The sequence below is a fragment of the Lichenostomus cassidix genome, chromosome 2, assembly GCF_008360975.1.
Source record: "Lichenostomus cassidix isolate B80296 chromosome 2, HeHo_3.0, whole genome shotgun sequence".
Classification (NCBI taxonomy): Eukaryota; Metazoa; Chordata; class Aves; order Passeriformes; family Meliphagidae; genus Lichenostomus; species Lichenostomus cassidix.
This window is the reverse complement of record NC_139482.1, coordinates 104,154,039-104,170,393: the sequence shown is the minus strand read 5'-3', so window position 1 is coordinate 104,170,393 and position 16,355 is coordinate 104,154,039. Positions and strand designations below refer to the sequence as shown.

The window sequence follows — 16,355 nt, the reverse complement described above, 5'->3', positions numbered from 1 at the left end:
ATTTGGAGTTGTGCTATGTAACTCAGTCAAGGGAAATTAAAATGCACTATAAATATTACTTAAGAGGAACCTTTGTGGCAAGGTTGGAATGAAAGAGATCATCTACCCTTTCAAGAGTACATTTGGTTCCAGATGAATTTTAGCTTTGTTGAAAAGGAGTACATTCAGAAACTGTTATTTTCAACTGCAAGATGTTATTCACAGCTCAGAAATCATCTCTCATTCAAATAGAATTTGCTCCCTAAAATAGATTTGTAGTAGACAGAAAAGAATGCCAATGGATATATTTGAAATACCTCTTTTACTTCCTACTTCTTTTGAAATTGTTTTCAGAACATGCTGAAAAAGATGGGGACCTGGAAAAACTCCCTACTGTCCCTATAAGCATCTGCTAAAATTCATCATTATTGGATCTTTCCAGATTTTCATATGCCATAATTACAGCACATGCATGTTTTTTTTAACAAGTCATCCTTCCTGTATTCCTTTTGAACTGCAGTCATCCATACTATGATCTTTTTAGCAGTTCATCACTTTGTTTTGCAATGGAAACTTGAGTTTTAGGATGTTTCTATAAATTCTAAAAATGGAAGAACTTTCTCTTAATGAAAAAATTAAAGTGCTAAAAATAAGGTACGCATTATCTGTGATGCCTGTAGACATGGAGGAAATAGGTTTTGTTTTCCAAAGCTGAGTATCAAGCACTGGGGAGACTGAGATAGCAGAGGGGGTAGGGATGAGAGGGTGGGAACCTCTGTCCCCCCCAGTCCCCACAGCTCTTATGCAGATGTGAGAATGCAGGGAGGTACAAATTACCTTCATTTTTCTGGGAAGTTTTCTTACTGGAATGAGTTCTGCTGACATGCTTTCCTCCAGTTGATTTCAGTAGTTCAGTGGCTCCCCAGTATTTTAAAGCTATTCTCTGTGGAGAAATGTTAGGAAATGATTCCATATTTTTAAGTGTAGTCCACTTCTAAATATTGTATGTTGTAAGGTTAATGTGGGAAGGGCTTTTGCAGGCCTAATTTTAATTACTTGCCAGGCTGTCAGTCTCATTGTAATTTTACATAGCAAAGCATAAGGACAACAACTTTCATATATTTGAATGCAGTTCAGAGCTTGCTGAATATACCTCACAAAGAGTTATTCCTGAAGGACAAAAGGAACCCATAGCTCCTTAGGGCATAAATAGTTGTGGAGAATATTTCAGAAAAGTTAATATTTTTGAAGTTTCCAGTGCTACTATTCTCTGGCTTCATAATTTTAAATTTTAGAAACCACTATCAGTTAGCTGGAAGGGCTTTTTAAATCAACAGTCCACATTAGGCAGAATGCTAATTTTCTTGTGGCCCTTCTTTTTATCATGCTAAATAATTTCAATAGTTTAATAGTGGTAGAATATGATATTACATTACTCTTTGGAGAATTTTTCACTGAAAATTTGAGTAAAACACTTGTCTCTTATTCTTTGTATCTAGTTGATTCTTCCTGCATTCCTTACTTAATTATCTCCTATGCTTATCTTCTGTGAGTAATGGAACACCCATGTAGTTTTGCTTGCTCTTGTGCTCTCTCTCCTTTTTTTGTTTCCCGTGGAAAATGTGGATCTGATTTGTTTTACTTCCTGCATCTTCCTGCTGAGTATTTTCATACAGCCCCTCTGAATGTTAAATTATGTTTACATTGAAAATCTCTTAATTTAAACTGTAACATATTTTCAAAGCAAAGTCTTTCCTGCCTGGCTCTTTGCAAACTATTTACATACAGTGTTAGATGTTGGCATCAAGGAAAACAGCTTTACTTTTATTGTGCAGTAACTGTGTAATCAGATGTTGGCTTGTGATGGAGCATGAATGAAATGCTTATATCTTCCTTTTATTTAGCTGTGCTTTTTATTCTGCTTTGCTGAATAGGTAATTGCCCATTACTGCATGTGTACATCTCCCTTTATAGTAGTAGTTTGCTTTTGTGCTATTCTGCTTTATTACTATAAATACACAAAATTATTAAATATGCATTTTTTTTTAAACCAGAATTAAGACTTGAAGGTTGGCTTTCAATACCAAACAAAGGAAATATAAGGCGGCATGGCTGGAAGAAACAGGTACAAATGTCTTTTTTCTTTCGTCCTCAATTGCCTTGGAAAGGTTTTTAGGCATGCGGTGAATTGGTTTTACAACTCATATTTAAGAAACTAACAAAATAATTAAGAGTAATTTAGTGTATGTACATTATTGAAGAAAAAAAATCGAGGAAATTCCATTTCAGTATGAAATCTTTAGTAATGACATTGTGCAAATTTACAACAGGTGAGGAAATGCTTTACAATGAGCGTCTTGGAACCATTAAAAATCACATTTCTTCTTTGAGTAAGCTGCTTTATAATTCTGTTACTGAAAAAGAACCTCTTTGTGCAACTTGGCAGCAGAGAGTAGGGAATACTGTGCTTAAATGTTCTGAAGGTCATGGAAGAGTGCATCATACTATAACTTGCCCCATATGATTTCCAAGGATGTTTTTGTCTCCCTTACCTCTAAAATGATCAGTTTCTCTTGAAAAGAACTGTTTTACTCTGAGAAACTGGGTCTCTGTACTGGAATTCCCACTCCAAACAAAGCAGTATTGTTTTGCCTCTGCAAAGGTTATGATCTGATTCGTTGAAACATCCAATGTTCAAACTGAGATACTTAGAATCAGCTTTTGATTATCTTTTCTGGCTTTTCAGTTCCCCCCTTTGAACATCCTTTAGTACAACTAAATACAAAGGTGAACATGGTCTCTAGAATTTTTTTAAATTTTAAAAACGAATTGTATGAAACAGTTTATTTCCTCCATCTTCCTTATATTCAAAGACTGCTACTGGGAATTACAGAATTGTTCATGACACTTTCGAAGTAACTTTCTGATTCCTGTTGAAAGGTATTTCTCAAATGCTCCTGTTACATTCACATTCTACAACAGTTAGAAGTGGTTCCTGTAAAATTTAAAGGAGAAGGGATTCATTCCTGTCAAAAGCAGCACTTAAGTGTCTATATTGGTCCTTTAGGTGCTGAACTCCTTTGAAGTGCTGCTATTTTCAGGGGGCTTACATGGCCTTCCTTATACACTCCAAGTGTTTTGGGTTCCAGACCTGCCTATTTTTGCATCAGTATCAGACCATGGTGTTTTGTCTGTAAGTTAAAACCACCACCTATTGTGGCTTGCAGGGACTGAGTGTTAAGTTCTGCCCTATTTCAACTAATGGTCAACCCCCTTCCCCCCATCCCTTTGGGTAAAGGAGGAACAAGAGCAGAATTTATGGGTTAACAATTTACTGAAAGCACAAAGCAAGAATAAGGGAAGCACAATAAAACCAGAAATATTAATCACAAAAGGATACAGAAAGAGAAGGTGTTTTACCCACAAAAAAGGTGTTCATCACCAGGAGCAAAATTTAATGGTGGATGCTTCATGTAGATCTGTTTGATAGATAAGGCTGCTTGACTCCTCTTGTTATAGCATTGACTATGCCTAGGCACAAATCATGTAGCTTTGTTCTGTTCTGGATTATCTAAAGTATTGTGTCATTTTTCTGTCAGAATACTTCCAGCAGCCTTTTATAGTTGTTTTTTTTTAAAATGGAGATTATTTTTGTCTTCTCTGACAATTGATATTTTAAACCCATGATAAATGCAGCTTCTCCAGTGAAAGACTATCAGAATTTCTTCAGGCATGCCCAGTATAGGCATATTTATTACCTCAAGATATTTTAGGCATTTAATACATTCATACTTTCCTAGTCTGAATATGCTCACACTTTGGAGGAATTTGAGCTGCAGATGGATGGCTCAGTCATGAAATTATTTGTGCTGATCAGGTTCCTTAACTAGCTGAGGTATGTATCAGTGAGACACAGTAGTCATGGACTATGTTCCCTCACATGTGCATCCTGTGGGCTGAACTGCCCTGCAGCTGAAACAAGCTGGCAGGTAGTCAGCCTCCTAAGGTGCTTCTCTTCCAAATTCTCCTGCTCTTTCAGTTTTGTGAAGGTGGGAGGTATATGCAACCTCAAATACAGGCATGCCCAGATTAACCTAAAGGAAAAGCAAAATTATATTAGCAGTGCAAGTGGATTGATGCCTGAGTTGTTACAACTTGAGCTGCTGCATTTCTCACTCAAATGTCAGTAGCACTGGTGTTTTGGCCTAATGCCCTCCAAGTTCTTTAGCTTAAGTTAAAAAGGGGTGAGTGTGGAAAACTTATTTGAGAATTAACTCTTCAGTTGTACCTAAGGCTAACAGTAAAATGGGTTAGCCATATTTTTATCTGGATTGTCATTTCATCCCAAGTGAAGATGATAAAATACCCTTCAAAAACCACTGTAAAACAAAACTACTGTCAGAAGATTTTTTTATATGTTCACATCGGGATATTGAGGCTGTTGTACATAACTTTTTTTGGTGATGTTAAGTTGTTCTTTCACCAAGACTTATATATAGTGTGATAATTGAATTCCTTTGCAGTCAGAATTTGCATTTGTGATAGTTGTCATCTTAAGGGCTTGCTCTTATCTCTGAAAGGCAGAGGTGCACACTTCAAAGATGAAAGCATTAGCTTTCCATTGGAGTAGATCAAGGAATTGAAGCACAATCTTTTTCTTCAATGGGAAGAATCACAGGAGGCTAACACTATTACAACTTAGTACTTACTCAAGTTGATCAGGCTTTCTATATTAAGGATTTGTGACAAGCCCTTTTGTGGCTTTTTTTAGATGCATTTCAGCAACTGAGATTTGCAACTGTACCTCACACCTTGCACAGCACATTTTAAAAACACTGTTGTATAAACCTAAGATGACTTTCATACTCAGGTTTTGAGGTCAGCTTCAAGTCCTGTGTAAAATGAGGTTGATACCTCCCCTTGTGGAAGGAGTAAACATTTATTCAAATTATCAGTATCTCCTTTGTGCAGAAACCCATCCAGTTACCTGCCAGTACTTGGAATTCAAGATGAACTATCGGTGCATTCACTCACATGCTTTTCTGTCCTTTCCCCTCATTCATATTGAATGTGAATCTGGAGATCAGTGTGGACAGAGCTGTCACTTTACCTCCTTATAATCCTCTCTAGTGCCTCATACCTTTCAGTTCCTTCTAAAACATTTGAAACTGCAGGGGAGGGAACTGCCACAGCTGTCATTGAGCTTATGCTTGTGGACAGTTCCAGCAAAGATGTTGGACTAGCCACTTCCAGTGAAGAGCAGCAGGCAGTGAATTCCAGTCTTGAACTTACTGGGAAGTTCTTAGGTTAGAGATGTTTGATCTTAACTATCTCACTGCATTCCTAAGTTTGGAATGTATACCAGGCCTCTTTTTCTGCTGATTCATTTTGGATCTTTGTTGTACCAGTCCATTACACTGACAGTGCAGGAGATTGCAGGAGCCATGGGGCTCTCTTTTAGCCTACCAGCAGTTTGGTGCGAAGTACCAGTGAGTCCTGCAGGTCTGTAGAACTACAGAAGTTGTTTATAATGTTATCAGTAAGTGATAACTTTTGCACTGTGTCATTCTCAGTGATACAATATGTTTCATAGAAACCTGCCAGTAGCAACTGAAATTTGTGAATTTGTGTGCAGAAGGACTTGCAGAGTCATCACAAGCTTTTTTGGGTGCTCCAGTGACAATATACAGTCATTACAACTGTAGCATTGCACAGCTGTCAGTAATGGAGCTGCCTGCAGGATGATTTAAATATTTCCTGATGTTAATTTGAAACCTTTCATTTACTCAGGCTTCTCATGTGCACGTGGGAGTACATTAGGATAAATAATTGCTTTTTTAAATGTAATTTCAACTGTTTTACCCTTTCTTTCTACAGTATGTTGTGGTGAGCAGTAAAAAGATACTGTTCTACAATGATGAAAAGGACAAGGACCAGTCTAATCCATCTATGGTACTAGATATAGAGTAAGTAAAGTTAATGTTAGTTTTGGATATACATTGATAAAAGAGTGTTGTATATGAAATAACAGGTAGCAAATCCAAAAGCTTGAAATAAAAATCACATATGTAAGTTTTAATTTCCCATACTAGTTGGAAAATGTCCATCAGTATTTCAGTGTACCATTAACAGAAGATACTTTTTCTTTGTCCTATGATTGCTAAAAGTTAGAGAAAAAGAGAAAGGATCATTGCTGTTCTAGTCCAAAGCATTTCTAACTTTTCCAGCTGGTTTCTGTTTAAAGTGATAAAATAGATTAATTATGATCCCTTTGCATTGGTTATACATGAGGAAAATTGTGTCAAATATCACTGAAGCCCATCTCTGGTACATGACTGTGATGTTTGAACAGCTGATTGACATTATGGGATCTTAAAGGGTAGTAATTGAAAAAAGGTTTTAGAATTCATGAATAGATGTATCAGTGACTAACAAATACAGTGGTCTGGAAGGAATCTCAGACTCAGGAAGTGCTTAAGCTGCCAATTGCTCATAACCAGGAAAAGAGTTATTTTCTCTTTGAACTGTTTCTTATTCTCTTTTCATAAACATCTGCTACAGCTACTGTTGAAAAAAGGATGTTGGGATAGATGGACTTAGAGTCTTGACTCAGTATAAGATGATGTTTTTTCCAATTTTAATAGCATTTTTGACTGCTGGTGCCCCAGATTTCCTTTTGTGATGTTTTGGCATTAATTGTTTATCAACTCATAACATGATTTAGTAAAAAAACTACTGGATAGTATTCTGCTTAATATAGTTACGTCCATCCAGGTTTTCACTAAGCTTTTCTAGTTCCTAGTGTTCTGAGGAAGTATTTGAAAGCCTTTTTCTTAAGTAAATTTACCATGATGGATCTTGAACCCATTGTAAGATAACTCTCTTTCCATGCTGTGAAATATTTTGGTCTTATTTGGGTAGACAAGATCTGTGTGGTTTATGAATTAGTTCCTAAAATCATATTGCAGCCTTGAAGTAGGTCCTGTTGCTTGCGTAATTTCCAAGAACCTCAAAACAGTTTATGCTGTTTTAAAACATATTTCACAAAGGTAGCCTTTTAGCATTTTCTGATTCATGTTTCTTCTAATCTAGTAAGCTGTTTCATGTCCGGCCTGTAACTCAAGGAGATGTATATAGAGCTGAAACAGAAGAAATTCCTAGAATATTCCAGGTAAAAATAAGTATAATCTCCTGTCTATTTAATTGTTTTGAAAAAGTTTGGTGGCTTATTTGAAAAAGGGATAAAAGTACTTAGTACTTCAACAATAACACTGCAGTATTCTTTTTCAGATTCTCTATGCTAATGAGGGGGAATGCAGGAAGGATTTGGAGGTAGAACCAGTACAGCCGGCAGAGAAGACAAATTTTCTAAATCACAAAGGCCATGAATTTATTCCCACGTTATACCACTTTCCAGCCAACTGTGAGGCCTGTGCCAAACCTCTTTGGCATGTCTTTAAACCCCCTGCTGCCCTAGAATGTCGAAGATGCCACGTGAAGTGCCACAGAGACCACTTGGATAAAAAGGAGGAATTAATTGCTCCATGCAAAGGTATACTCATGTTTTTTCTGTTCTGTATTCTCTGTGTGGTTAAGCCATACCTGCTAAACTATTGGAGGTGAATAAAAGCACTTTAAAACTAAACCTAGAAGTAAAGTTTTATGAAATTAGATGTGAAAGTTGCTATTAAAGCAATAGGCCATTACACTGCTTATGAACAGGTAGCTGTGGCAAATCTCTGTAGGGAGGCTTTTGGTGGTGTAACTGAAGAGGCTCTGCTGAGGGCCCTGAGAGCACAAGGTTCCCTAGAGGTTTGTGCCCAAGTACTGGGCAGCTCCTTAGAGCCCAGACCATTCCCTCTGCACTTACACATGACCCACATTAGGGACAATTGCAGTGGCTGCATCAGCAAGCTGTGCTGAGACTTTGAAGAATGTTCTTCAGCCACTTCTCTGTGCTGCTGTGAAGTGGAGTATTCAGGGTATGTACTCTGGAACTTGGCCATAAGGCACCTACACAACTTTTCATCTTATTAAGATTGCATTTAGTGAAAGTTTTATAATTTCTTGAATATTAGAATCAAGAATCTTAATGCAGAGTAACAAATATTGAAAAACATTATATTCATAATTTCCCCTGCTGTTTGTTGACTTCCAGAAACATACAAACAAATCTAATACAAGTGTGTATACAGGTGCCATTGTTCATTCCAGTGGCATAGTTGGTGTGTCATAACTCTTACTTTGATAAACAGCCCTGGTTTTCACTGAATCATCTTCCTCCTTTTACTTGTAGTGAGTTACGATGTAACTTCAGCAAGAGATCTGCTCTTAATGGCATCCAGTCCAGAAGAACAGAAGAAGTGGGTGGCTCATTTAGTAAAGAAGATCCCTAAAACACCACCATCTACTTTTGTTCGTGCTTCTCCTAGAACTTTGTCTACAAGATCCTCAGCAAACCAGTCATTCCGAAAAGTTGTTAAAAATACTTCTGGGAAAACTAGGTGAGAAATAAACTACAAAAACTACAGATCTTCCTGACTGAAAAAAAAAAAATCTCAGTTTATAAATCCTACTTAATGTGAAATTGTGAAATAATTCCATATTGAACTGCTGATCTAAACCTTTGCTCAAATCCCAAAGAAAGGAGCAGAATTCTCCTGTTATTATGGTAAATTTATTGGTTCTTCAGATTTGGAAAGGTGGCATGGAGATGGTACCTGGCCTACCAATGCCTGGGAGGGAGCTGGTTGCATTTCTTTTTCCTGTTTAAAGGCAAGGCTCAACAGATATGTCAGTAATGGAATTTAGTAGCAAGGATGATCCATAGTCATCCCATCCATGGATTGACTCAGAGCTTGCATAAGCTAGAAGTCTTCTGCAAATGGGGCTGAAATGAGAAACCTACAGATGCTGTCTGTTGTTGGGCCATTTCTTTTTTTGTGAGGCTGCTTAGGAATTAATTCCATTCTTTCTCCCTGCTTACTCATTCCCTGTCATTTTCTATCCCAGCAGTTGTTTTTGTAAGCTATTTGTGACCCTATGCATTAACTGGGGCAAGATGTAAAACACACTCTTTTAATGCATAGGTTATTGTAATCTGATTTTAACCTGCATTAGCTTCCTCATATTGTATGTGTGGTGTTTTCTGCCCAAATAACCAATTGAATTGACAGTATGGAGGGGAAACGAATGTGTTAGTAAGGAAAGAGTCTTCCTAGACTTCCAAACATCCCTGGCATGAAATGCAATAAAGGGAAACTTGTGCACGTAAAGAGATACTGGGTGTATCAGGAAATATCCTCCTTGAAGGGAACAGTAGAGAAAAACTCTGAAAGACACAATGGGTGTTGATTTTCTTGTCCCGAAGACTTCCGTCCTAAAACATAAGTGATCATAGTATGGTTTGGGTTGGAGGGGACTTTAAAGATCATCTAGTTCCAGCCCATTCTGCCAAGGTAGATCAGGTTGTTTAGAGCCCCATGCAGGCTAGCTGTGAACACTCCCAGGGATCATAGTTTTGAGATAGTAATATATTCAGTTAAAGGCCTGAAGATAATCCCATCCAGGAAAATTACCTTAGGCGTCAAATACAAAGCTGTCAATATAAAAATCAGTGATGCTGTGGGTAGTTTGGTGTTAGAGGTGATGCAACAGCATGAAGAGAAGGACGTAAAGACAAAGCTGTGACCAGCAGTGAAGAACATGTAGCTGTGCCAGAGTCCTTGGGAGAGAAGCCAGAGTCACAAACAATGAACAAAGTCTCAGTTTACCAGTTACAGTTCAAATGGTAGGAACACAACAGAATCGTGGTGTAATTTTACATTTTTCAACACCAGCACTTAATCAAGATGAAGTTCTGAAATACAGAAACACTTCTGATTTGTGGGGAGATTTCTTGGGAAGTGAGCAGTTTTCCTTACAGTCTTCACTGTAAAAATCTGTGGAAAACAATGGTGAGTGCAGTGGAAAAGCAAACAGTGATAAAGCTGAGTTAAAAAGACTGTAAAATCAGAGATTGCTTACTAAATAGTAGCATCTGCAGTATTGTACCAAATAAAGACAAATTGGTAACTGTTACTTTCCGGAGGGGTTCAGCCATGTTTGTTGTGTACTTATATGGTGTGTACTTGTACAACAGAATCTTGTCAAACTATTTGTTTTGTCTAAAAAATGTCCATTTCTCCCGACTGCCAGAAGGTTTTCTAAAGCTTCATGGTGTTTTCAAACTTACGTTTTCCTTCAGTCCAAGGAAATTTTCCAAGATTGACTGAAAAATGTTAGACCCCTCCAGAGGCTTTAGCCAGATTCTTTAAGACTTTTAGAAATACATTACACCCTCTGAATTTAAAATATGCATAATTAATAGCTGTTGTTTAACATAATCTTTATTTACAGTAGGACTGTTGAAGAAATATTCCTGGTTTGTGGCTTGAAAAAATATGAAGTGCTATTGTATGATACAGTTACTTCAGTGATAATCAGGATTTTAAAAACTAGTTAGACAAGGATACCAGAACTGATCAAAGAGCTCCATAACTGATTAGTAAGATTTTTCAGTGAGTCTTCGACCACGTAAGACTGAAAGAAAAAGCATATCGTGCTGCTACTTAGAAGGATTAGGTAGAAAAACCTCCAGAACTGATGATATAAAAATCATTAATACAGTTTTAAAACAGTTTTTAAAATGTGACACTGCATAATGTTAGTCAACATTGCTTACCAAAAGAGGTGTTAAATTAAGAATCTTTTGAAGAGGAAGTGTGCTTGGACAGTAAAAAAAAAAGAACCAAAAAAACCAGAACAACTTACTCCTCCCAAACCAGCCAATCAACCAACCAGACTGTGGGGTTGGAAAGAATTATTTTAATACATCATTTACTTGCATCTTTAAGATGTATTAATTGGATAATCTGAAACAATACTTGGAAGCTACTGATTGTACATTTTAAAAATCATTCTCTGTTCTTGAATGCACAGATTCTTTCCTCCTCCCTGCCAATACTTGCCTTGGTAAGGATACTGCATATCTTTATTTCACATTTAGAAGTTTAGAGTTGTAGACTTACTCTTCCAAAATACTTAGAATTGCATTCTGAGTATGCTTTCCATGTATCCTTGCAAGGTCCTCTGGTAGCTGTAATAACCAGCTTTCATCCATACTCTTTTGTGGGAGAAAAATCCATTTTCTTAAGTCAATTAATTGATTGTTTTTCACTCTGTCTTAATAGAAGTGCTGTTTCAGAGTTGCCTTTAGCAAGGAAAAGTGTGCAGCTAATCTGTTATAGAAGGAACAGATTTTCATATTTGAAAGTTTACAGTAGCTCTTAAAGGAATGGGTTGTTTGGGGAGATAAGTTGTCCAGACCATTTGTGTTATTAATCCTATTGGCATTGTCCTGTAAGAGTATTACAGAATCACGGAAGTACACAAGTAGGGAATGGGACTTCTTTTAAAAATGAGAAACACTGTTATTAAAGCTCTGTTTTTAAGATCCTAAAGGTACAATGAGTCTAATAGCTCACCAGCACTAGAAAGAGGACAGCTGCACATTCCTGAGCTTTATCTTGTGTCAGTTCATGCTTCACAGATTACCAGAATGAACTGATCTATTTTTCAGCAGAAAATTAATCCAGGAATGTTTTGACTAAAGGAAAGCCAAAAAAACCCAAAGCATGACAACAAAATGAATCTAACCCTAACCCCAACAAAAAAAAAAGCTTATGATTTTCTCTTGGATTCAGAAGTTGCAGTGGTTTGGAGGAGAGCCTCAAGAATGAAAGGAGGAATGGTGAAGATGATGGTGTTGCATGAGTGAGTGAATGTCAGGTCAGATCAGCTGTTCCAAATACTGCAGCCTTGCGTTTTCTCCATCGGCCCTGGTGTACAACCTCTGCTCACACCTTTCTCAATCACCCAAAGAGATCTTCCAGCTTCTTGGGAAGAAATAGAGCTCTTTGGTATAGCTGCATAGTATCTTATCTCTTTGGCGGCTTGAATTTATCTGACAAACTGTGACATGGATCAAACAGTTAACATTTTCATTACTCTTCTAGACTGACCCCAAATCCATTAGTGAACTTGATGACAGAACTGGGATCTTGCATCTTGATGATGTCAAATACTGACAGAGCTTCTTAGAACATATAATTAGTTACAGCCGTTTTAATGCTGCATATTGTGGGCAATGATTGTGGAGAAAGTCTTATTGAGCATAAGGCATTTAGAGAGGCACAGCACTTGAGCAGCAGGAGAGCTGGATGTGTGTGTGCTCCCGCCTATCATGCTGCCTGGAGACGTGTGCAGGAGGCACATGGGGGCCCCTGCACCTCCCTGATGCCCAAGGAGCTCCTTGGGGTGTCTTTGTGACACACTGTCCCCATCAGACAGCTGACACTGCGTTGACTGGAGTGTAGTGGGGCTTGTGTGGCACCTGCAGAGCAATGTGAGCAAACAATGAAAAGATTCAGAGTTACACTGAGCAAAGAAGCATTAATAAAAGGTCATGCTGCAACTTTTCATTCTGGCAGTTCTACTGTGGACATTTTTGTGGGTTTCTCAGACAAATCTTCTGTAAGTTGTATCTATGATCTAGACAAGTACTGCTGTGATGGACTATGCCCAGCCTCTGCCCTGATACCACTACATATTCTGTCCCATGTGTTCAAAAAAAAAGGAGGCAATGGATTTATTTTAGGAAAATTCATGTCTAATGTACCAATGTTTAAATTTAGCTTATCAAATAGATTTACAGTATTATCTTATGTACTGAGCACTTAACTGGTAGCTCAGCACAGTAGCTGAGCTAATCTGACAGCTGGTTGCTACTTAAAAGGGAGGATTTTCCTTCTTCTCTCTTCTCCCCTCCCCTCTCCCCTCTCCCCTCTCTCTCCTCCCTCCTCTCTCCTTGGATTCTAGGTAAGTGCTTGAAATGATCCATTTTGGACCCTTCCATGAAGGTCCACAGTTCAGTTTCTTGAGTGTCAAAAAAATGTAGACTTACTGTGCCAAGCTAGTGAGTGGATCAGTGCACTAAGAAGTGCAGTGATTGCCAAAGCTGAGGACAGGTAAGTAGGAGGATGCTCTCCTGGGGTCAGGAAGGTGATAAAGCTGGAGAATAGCAGGCTCTTTTCCTTTCAGGAGGCAGTCAATTGTTAGATCAGCTTCTCTGAACTCAGTAGGCTGCATCCTGCAGTTCTCCTCCTCCCTCACCTCTTTACCTGGGTGTGGGAATAAGAGAAGCAGCAATGATGTTTATGGGATGTACATGTCTAGCTTTTACTAAGTATCTGAAAATTGTTCTCTTGTCAGACAGTATAGCAGAACATGCCCTCGGTGATGGAGTCCTACCATGTAAGCAGGCATTAACTGTTTTGTTGAATGGATACAGATTTTAACACGTGCTTGAAGACATCTAAGTACATTTCATTCAGCATCTGACCCACCTTTCTTTGCAGTCAATAGGCAGTGCTTCCTTGACTTCATGGAGAGGTGTCTCAGACACACTGAAAGGAGCTTCACATATAAAAGTTCATCTGAAGTTCTATTCCTCATTTTAGTAACTTACCACTAGTGAGTATGAATCAGAACTTCATGATGAACTCGCTGGCATTTGCAGTACTGCTTCTAGACCAGAACCTACACTTTCATAGCTTACAGTCTGCTGATTTATTCACGTTGTATCAGCACAGCTGAGGTGTTTTAATACAGTTGGACTTGGGCACTTGGTCAAGTTAATGCATGTTTAAAAAGGAAAACAGCCAACCAACCAAAATTCCTGTGCGTCAGATGAGCTCTGGCAACTGCATGTGCGTGCTCTTAGCCTAGAGAGCCTTTTCTTGTTCTGCAAGTGAAAGAGGGTCACTTTGCATTTGCCATCAATGCACCCATGATTCTTGACTATTAATTGCTTGTAAAGCTGCAGTAATAGTATCATCTGTCTGATCTCTATGTTTGCTTAATATTGCTGGAAACTGAGAACAGTTTGTGGAAGATGATGTAGGTATGATCTTAGTATTGTACCTTGTCAGTTGAGAAAAAACTCTGTTAAAAAGTATTTTCTTCACTGAAGCTCTTGGCAAACGTGCACTAGTGTTACAAAGGTAATTTTTATATTTGTTACTAATTGTCTGTTTTCTTCTTTGTTCCAGCTAACCACATGTACAGTGCTTAATGGAACCTCATGGGATGCAGTCAGAGAAACAGGGCTTTTTTTAACCACACAGAACAGTGCAGACGGGCTGTTGTTCCTTTCAACATAACTATCACAGGCTTCAGGGTTAAGATTGCTATTACTGTCTCTCCTCCTTGCTTTGGCACAAAAGCACGCTGAGGGTGTTTAATTGCGGGTTTGCCTCAAGGTAGATTAGATTAATTATTACTATGTAATGCAAGTTAAAGCAAATAAAGCTTAGCTAGGTGTATAAAAAAGGTGCTGCCTTTTTGGATTTTTAAAAAAAGCCTGTCAGTCACAATAAAATGCAGCCAACTTTCTTCGTACCAGTGAAAGAAAAGGACTGTTAACCCTGTGAAAGGGATATTTATGTCAAGATGAGCATCAGAAACGGAGTAGAAGAGGAAGGTTTCTCAATGAGAAGGACTGCAATTGCTTTCAAGACTCTTAAGGTGTGCTCTTGAAGACTGCAGAACTAGCTTAAAATGAAGCCTTATCACTTGAACTTCAGTGCCTTCACTGCAGAGTTCTTTACAGCCTTAATGCTAACCACCCACTATGGAATGGATCAAAGTGTTAAATATTTTGCATTATGCTTTACAAAATACTGATGCAGCAGGTTTGTAAAGGGGGGAAAACAAGTAATTGCCTTTAATCTATGCATTTTTGCCAAGCCATACTGAATTATTTTATTGTTAGAGGCATTAGAAACTAACAGTAAAAAGAACCACCGAGTTTGGAAGCATATTTTGGGGTACATCATTTCTATTACTGTATAATGTATTGCCTTACAATTTTAAGTGATAACATACATTAAGTTAACAGACATTTAAGAAATATATGCACTGTTTGAACTGTAAATTATTCTTAGAACACTTTTACTTGGTTTTACATTGTTCTTTTAGTGCCTTAATTTGAGATAATTGTATTATTGCCATGTCGATAAATGTAGAAACCTAAAACTAAACAAAAGAAACCTCTAAAAAACTATTGCATATCAGTAGCTTTTACTGAATTTTAATTGGTTGAAGTATTGTATATGCTAGATGCATTTTCTAAATTAAGTACAATCTTTGAATGAGAATTCCTCTTACAAAGAAAGACTGATTCTTATTCACAAGCCAAGAGATGTGTAGGCAATGCAAAAAAAAAAATACACAAAAGCTCTGGGTAATTCAGGAATTTCAGTAAATGCTGTCAGACTCTTGCTTTGTAGCAGGAATACATTCATGGTATGGGCAGTATGGTTTTATTTTATTTTATTTCTTAACCAAATACCTCCTCAGTAATTTATAATGGCTTTGCAGTTGTGTATTAAATAAGAAGCACTGGAAAACTGATTCGTCCTTAGGACGATTTGCATGTTTCAAGTGGTATTGAAAGCCGCACTGATGGATATGTAATAATAAACATATCTGTTATTAATATGGTAATGACTCTGTGCTCATTTAATGAGAAATAAAGTAATTTATGGAAAACCCTTTTGAAAACGACTGGCATGGTGTTTTCTCCTGACTGCAGCTTATACATCTTTCTAAGCATTCAGACATTGCATCAGCTTCCAAGTACAAGGTGCATTTACAGCCTAATGCCCAGGGCACTTCGTAACATTTCTTTTTTTCTTTTTAACCATTCCACATGAATAAGTAAATACCATATTAAATAATGTTTTCATTTCCTTGGTCTCATGGCCTGCTGTAGTAGACTAATTTATATTTATTATTCAACCACTACTCTGAGCTGGCCTTGTGATTGCTTCATTCTTTGTGATGCAGGTTTGGAGTTTCAGAAATCCCACTTATTTGCAGGAGGGAATACTGTTCAAAAGACAAGGTGGTTTTTGTTGGCGAGGGTTTTAGGGGTTAGGCTTGTTTGGGTTTTTTTGGAATAGGCTGTACATCCCATAAAATTAACTGTCCATAAATCTCTCTTGGTAATCCACCAAGGCCTGCAGAACAATAGAACAGTAAGGACAAATTACATGTGAATGATTGTATATCCTTTGAAGGTCACAGAACTGGGAAGTATAGATAAATAGAAGCAGCTGATGTAATTTCAGGAAGTTTCTCTCTGTTGAGCTTGCTGTATCAGAAATGTCAGCCATTTCAAACCGGTGGCTAGAGCACACTAAAGACAGACTTACAGATCACCAGTCACATTGACCGTGAGCTTGTCAAGCAATCTTAGGAATAACTGTGACCTG

General features: G+C 37.7%; 1 protein-coding gene across 3 annotated transcripts in view; it reads left to right on the top strand.

Annotated features, from left to right (window-relative positions):
• The window catches only part of ROCK1 (Rho associated coiled-coil containing protein kinase 1), an 84,216-nt gene extending 68,586 nt beyond the window's left edge, over nucleotides 1-15,630 (top strand). For 2 of the 3 annotated variants that reach the window (XM_085052662.1, XM_085052663.1), the window contains 7 exons: nucleotides 2,034-2,104; nucleotides 5,857-5,945; nucleotides 7,072-7,150; nucleotides 7,270-7,531; nucleotides 8,276-8,483; nucleotides 13,291-13,332; nucleotides 14,130-15,630. In XM_085052662.1, coding sequence (XP_084908788.1) covers nucleotides 2,034-2,104; nucleotides 5,857-5,945; nucleotides 7,072-7,150; nucleotides 7,270-7,531; nucleotides 8,276-8,483; nucleotides 13,291-13,318 — 737 coding nt within the window. In that variant the 3' untranslated portion in view covers nucleotides 13,319-13,332; nucleotides 14,130-15,630. The remainder of the gene's footprint in view (nucleotides 1-2,033; nucleotides 2,105-5,856; nucleotides 5,946-7,071; nucleotides 7,151-7,269; nucleotides 7,532-8,275; nucleotides 8,484-13,290; nucleotides 13,333-14,129) is intronic. The other variant, XM_085052661.1, reaches the window with a different exon arrangement.
• Nucleotides 15,631-16,355: the final 725 nt, after the last annotated feature.